The 5,658-nt window shown below is 37.3% G+C and overlaps 1 protein-coding gene across 4 annotated transcripts in view; it reads left to right on the top strand.

The window, feature by feature from the left end:
- The window catches only part of MTDH (metadherin), an 82,189-nt gene extending 79,835 nt beyond the window's left edge, over positions 1 to 2,354 (top strand). For all 4 annotated transcript variants that reach the window (XM_012810347.1, XM_003782461.2, XM_023517523.1 and 1 more), the window contains one exon: positions 630 to 2,354. In XM_012810347.1, the coding sequence (XP_012665801.1) occupies positions 630 to 700 (71 nt within the window). In that variant the 3' untranslated portion in view covers positions 701 to 2,354. The remainder of the gene's footprint in view (positions 1 to 629) is intronic.
- The last annotated feature ends 3,304 nt before the right edge of the window (positions 2,355 to 5,658 follow it).

Here is a 5,658-nt window from a genome sequence, read left to right as displayed (position 1 = left end):
TGGGGATTCGAACCCGCCACCTTAGGTGTATGTGGCTGGCGCCTTAGCCGCTTGAGCCACAGGCGCCGAGCCTATTCTCTGTATTCTTTATGTTTTTCTTACGTGTTAAGATTCTGATCTTAGCAGTCTAATAGATTAATAGAGCAACTTTTTCCTCCTTTGCAAATTCTAGGGTTTTTCTCTTGTGAACTTCAGTTTTGAGGGCCAAGTTGCTAAAATAACTGAAGGGATAGTCGATTGCTAAGGACAGAAAGGGAGGACTTGGCCCCTGCCTGCTTGTCTGTCTGATCCCTCTTCCTTTTCTTTGTGCACATTCTTAAGGCCACTTCTTGTTCTGTGCCATTTTTTCCTCCCTTCAGCTACCTCATGTGTCTATTTTACGGATTTTTCTCTTTTGTTAGCCATATGAAATGGCTATTTTTCTAGATCAAAACTGTTTGAATATCAGCAATTCCATATAGTTAAACCTAATACATTGAAATTGAAGGGAAAGGGGCAGACAGAGTAACTTAAAATATGTAACTAAAATTTAAGGGTTTTAAAGCATCTTTTCATGTTAGTATTTTTATAGTATCAAAACATAACAGTGTTTATTGTCCTAATTTTTTTTTCTTCTCCCCTTTTTATAGCCAAGTCTGAAACTAGCTGGGAATCTCCCAAACAAATAAAAAAGAAGAAAAAAGCCAGACGAGAAACGTGAATTTTTTTCCTGAATTGGACATGTGTTTGCAAACACTGTCTTGAAGATTATGCTGTTTATGCAATAATTTGTGAACATGTACAGAGTTTTATATAAATTTAAACCGATTTTTAGAACAAAACTGTGAACACAACCACCATAAAAATGGAATCAAAGGAAAGTTAATTTATGAAATTAAGAGGTCAGCAGAATATACAACAGTGCTGGAAGACACTTGGGAAAGTCTTTTTAATTGAACAAGAACGATCTTAATTTAAGAATACTATCCTGGTTTTACAACAGTGCCCTGTTTACAACAGATTGTGCCCTATCTCATCTGCAGCTGAGGAATAAAGGATTCTGATTAGAAAGAGAGTTGCCTACAGATTAGCAGGCAGCTCCTTGGATCTTATGCACAGAACTTGTAACCATTTAAATCTGTTTTATGCTTAAATCAAAGTGCTTTGATCAAATGCATAATCTGCCATATCTTTACATATTTGTTGGTAGCAATTTGTATTAAAGGAATCACAAGTGCAAATAAAAAGTCATTTATCATTTGTTTAACTAAACTGTCATGGTTTAGTTTATAATTTTTAAAAAGTTCTTAATTAAAATATTGAAAATACAGTTGACACTTGCTTATGAAGTTATTTTTGATAGTCTTACATTACTTGAATTGTTCAAAGTACAGTATATTTTAAATTAAGAAAAGTAAAATTATATGTATTTGTTTCATACATTGAAGGTTCAGAGTCACAAATAATGCTCTTGTTTATGATTTGAAAACTTTAAGGCAAAATCCAACTTACATTATTCTTTTCCCTAGCAATTTTTTTCCAGTGTCAGGGCTCCTTAGTTACTAATACTTTTTGACTTTAAAAATGAAATCATTCACAAACTTTTAAGTATATGATGGAAAATGGGGAATTAGAGTCAGACAGCTTTAATTGACATTGTCAAGACCTCCAGTTATCAGGAATACATTTTTTTACTGCCTTAACCTGTAGTACGTAGAATATGCATCAATTTCTTGAAGGGGATTCGTGTTTTTATAAGAATTTTCATGTAATTATTGCAATTGTGGTCAAATAAGGAACGTTTCCTGCTTGAAACTATATTGATTTAAATGATGTGTGAGATGTTTCACCATTTTCAGGCACTGTGTAATTCTATTGTAATAAACTGGCAGGTATCTTTGTAACTATAAATAGTGCATGCTCAGCCATGTACACTGTAAATAGCCTTTACCAAACGTGTTTGACAAGGACCATAATTAACATCACTTAGTGAATTGTGATAAAAAAAAAAAAAAGCCATGATTTATTTGATGTGATTGGCTTGTTTTTATGTGGCGCCAAGAATGAAACTGTTTAACAGCTGTAACCAATGGTACGTACGTACTGATCTATCCATCCAATGTTGTCTTTATTATATTTGGTTGTGGTTTGATAGTATTGCATTGTCTGACTAGGAAAGCTAAAGAAACAAAATGGTTTTAGTTTTGCTGAAGACTGGCCTTATTAATGGACAGCTTTCCTAACAAGCTACTATTAACTTTTACCAGGTGTTAACATCTGTTTCAGGAACATGGCAGTATGTTTACATGTCAGAAGTTTTGTTTAATTCTATGGTATTTCTAAATTGATTTGTTTAAATAAATTCAGCAAATGGATAGCATTGTTTTTATTTGCTTCAGTATTGGGGTAAATAATATCTTAATGAGCCAGGAATGGATTTCTTCAAATGACTTTACTCTGTTAGCTTTATATAGATGCTTCATAAATAGATTGGAGGATTCCTAAGGTGTCAGCACTTTGTAAAGTTATCATAAAAGAGAATTTGATGGGGAGTCTGTAATTTTAGAATGTGCCAAATGGTCTATGCTCAACAATTTAATTGAACTCTCTCAACTCTACCTCAATTTTTTTATCTTAGAATTCTGTTGGCTATGTCAAATGAAAGACTTTATTTCTCTAGCTTGGTATTTTCCTCATTTAACCACCTATGCCAGGTGTTAAAGACACCATCTTTTGAGGAGAGAGACACTATGCAGATGGAGAGGCCCATTGCTAAATTGAGGTGGATCCAGTATAGAGATTCCTCTTATCCCTTCTCTCTGACTCAAGAGCCAAGACATGGATTTTGTTTTAAGACATGGCAGCTACATAAATTGTAAAATTAAATGCATTCTCTTTCACATATATGTGGTGCAAACTTCTGCACAATTAAAGTATTGTTTATTGCTCTTTACTTGTTCTATAAGATCTTTATGTGAACTCACAGCAGTTTCTGGCATCTGAACAGGTACTGATTTCCGTATCAACTCAGAAGGCATTAAAATCTGCGTAGTGAGTGTAATCCTAACACTCTGAGAGGCTGAGGCAGGTGGATTACTTGAGCTCACTAGTTCGAGACCAGCCTGAGCAAAAAGTGAGACCTGGTCTCTACTAAAAATAGAAAAAACTAAGGCAAAAGGATCACTTCAGCCCAAGTTGGAGGTTGCTATGAGCTATGACACCACAGCAATCTACCCAGGGTAACAGCTTGAGACTCTGTCTCAAAAAAAAAAAAAAAAATCTGGGTAGTGATTGAGGGAGGAGGGGAAGAGAAAGAGCCTCTTACTCTATGACAAGGATTAAGTGTTCCCGGAACTGCTAGCAGGCAAATAATTGATGCCTTCAGGCATTGTCATGCCTAGAAGAGAACCTTGCTCATACTGAGCAAGCAAGGCTTCCTCAAGAAACCTCAGAAATCGCCCTACTCCTGCCTGCCTCACATACTTCACTGAAGATCCCTTGATATTCTGGAGCAGGGAATAGTGGTTTAGGGTTTCTCCAGGCTGGAATCCTACCTATCTACACCCAGAATTAAGCAAAACAATAGTTGAGAGAGTCCAAAATATATATATACATATATATTGAAATAAAATGAGATTAATGTAATTTACTATGTTTACTTTTGTGCATGCGTTTTATTGGGGAGGAAAGATGGGAATAATTTATCCAAATCCAATGGTCTTATTTCCTAAGCTAACCTGGTTTATATTTGTGTTAAAGATTCTAGAGGACAATATTTAACTACAGAGTTTAGTTTTTCTTAATTAAAAACAGTCCTCTCTTGATAGAGTGTGAGATAACCTTCAAAATTTAGAATTTAGGTTTAAGATGTCTTCTAGATGTCTTAAGATTTTCTTATACACTCATTGCACAAACTGGAATTACTTTCCAAAAGGCTTAGGGAATGCAAATATGTTATTTGTAAAATGCATTGAGTATTGTAAATAAACCATTTTTGATTTGTTTAAATTGCAGTTCTCTTTTGGGAAGGGACTTCGTCAGTTACTTTGCATCCTAAGCTAGTCTAAAGGCAATTACTTTTTGCTTTTGCTTGTTTTTTCCCTAAAACAATCAGGCTTTACCCCCCTGGAAAGGCAAATTAAATTAAGAACCTCTGAAAATGTCTGTCTGTGATACAATGTTCTCTATGGGAAACATCATCCTTCTTACGTCATCTTCACAGTAGATAAAACTCCTTGCCCCCAGGTGCAATATATCACTTGCATCAATCAGCCTTTCAGTTTAAGGAAATTAGACTAGGCTCCATGCCTGTAGCTCAAGCAGCTAAGGCGCCAGCCACATACACCTAAGCTGGCAGGTTCGAATCCAGCCTGGGCCCACCAAACAACAATGACAGCTGCAACAAAAAAAAAAAAGAGCCAGGCATTGTGGCGGGCACCTATAAGTCCCAGCTACTTGGGAGTCAGAGGCAGGAGACTCGCTTGAGCCCAGGAGTTGGAGGTTACTGTGAGCTGTAATGCCACAGCACTCTACCCAGGGGGGACAGCTTGAGGCTCTGTCTCAAAAAAAAGAAAAACTTGCTATAATCTATACTTGCAGTGTCAAATGTGGTGACAGGCTACTAAATTTCTCTCAGCTTGTCTCTAGAATTCAAAGCAATGAGAGGCAGAAATTTCTTCTAAAATCTGTTATATAGAAGTTGGAACATTATCAGGGACTAATTAGTAGCATCCAAAAGACTTCAAAATTTCTGCTCAGCTAGAAAAGCTAATATCTGACCTCAAAATGATGTTTGGGTATAGGAAATACACAGTGTACATCAATTCTGTGAGAGACAGCTAGCAGTGCCCAATACACAGCTCTCTTCCTTGGTGATAGAATCCCACAATGTTAATTTGGCTGCAACCTGGACAGAATAGAGTATTATAATTTCCCATCTTTGGTAGCTAGTTGGATGAAGTGACTAAGTTTGAAGCGTTGTGTAACTGCTAGGAAGTGTTCTTAGAGGAGGCAGGATGCCCTCTCCTAGCTCAAATGCTGATAGGATGTTTCTAGCTGGAGCCAGCTGTCTTCAAACAGGATAAGATAGCCACATGCTGAGGAGGAGCAATACAGTGGGAACCTAGATTCCTGATGGTGACTTCTATTTTGTATGTCATTATCGTTTGGGGTCACAGCCAAACTAAAACACATAAACCAATGCACAATGCCAAAGTTTAGTCTAATTTCCTTTTTTTTTTTTTTTTTTTTGAGACAGCGCCTCAGGCTGTCGCCCTGGGTAGAGTGCTGTGACATCACAGCTCACAGCAACCTCCAACTCCTGGACTCAAGCGATTCTCCAGCCTCCGCCTCCCAAGTACCTGGGACCACAGGTACCCGCCACAACGCCTGGCTATTTTTTGGTTGCAGCCGTCATTGTTTGGTGGGCCTGGGCTGGATTTGAACCTGCCAGCTCAGGTGTATGTGGCTGGCACCTTAGCCGCTTGAGCCACAGGTGCCAAGCCTGTAGCAAGTTTTAATAGAAGAATTACCCTGCTGTATAAAGTAACATTTTAAAAAATTAAAAGGCATTACTACTATTTTATTCTTCCTAAATACTCTAATGGGTCAGTGATTTCTAACCCTAGCATCAAGACATGTATGTGAGGTGCGTTGAAAGATGTTTGCTGGCTCGGCGCC

This window comes from Otolemur garnettii, unplaced genomic scaffold (assembly GCF_000181295.1).
Source record: "Otolemur garnettii isolate 467f Iridium unplaced genomic scaffold, OtoGar3 scaffold00004, whole genome shotgun sequence".
Lineage (NCBI taxonomy): Eukaryota > Metazoa > Chordata > Mammalia > Primates > Galagidae > Otolemur > Otolemur garnettii.
Note: the sequence above shows the minus strand (reverse complement) of the source record. Positions and strands in the feature narration are given on the sequence as shown.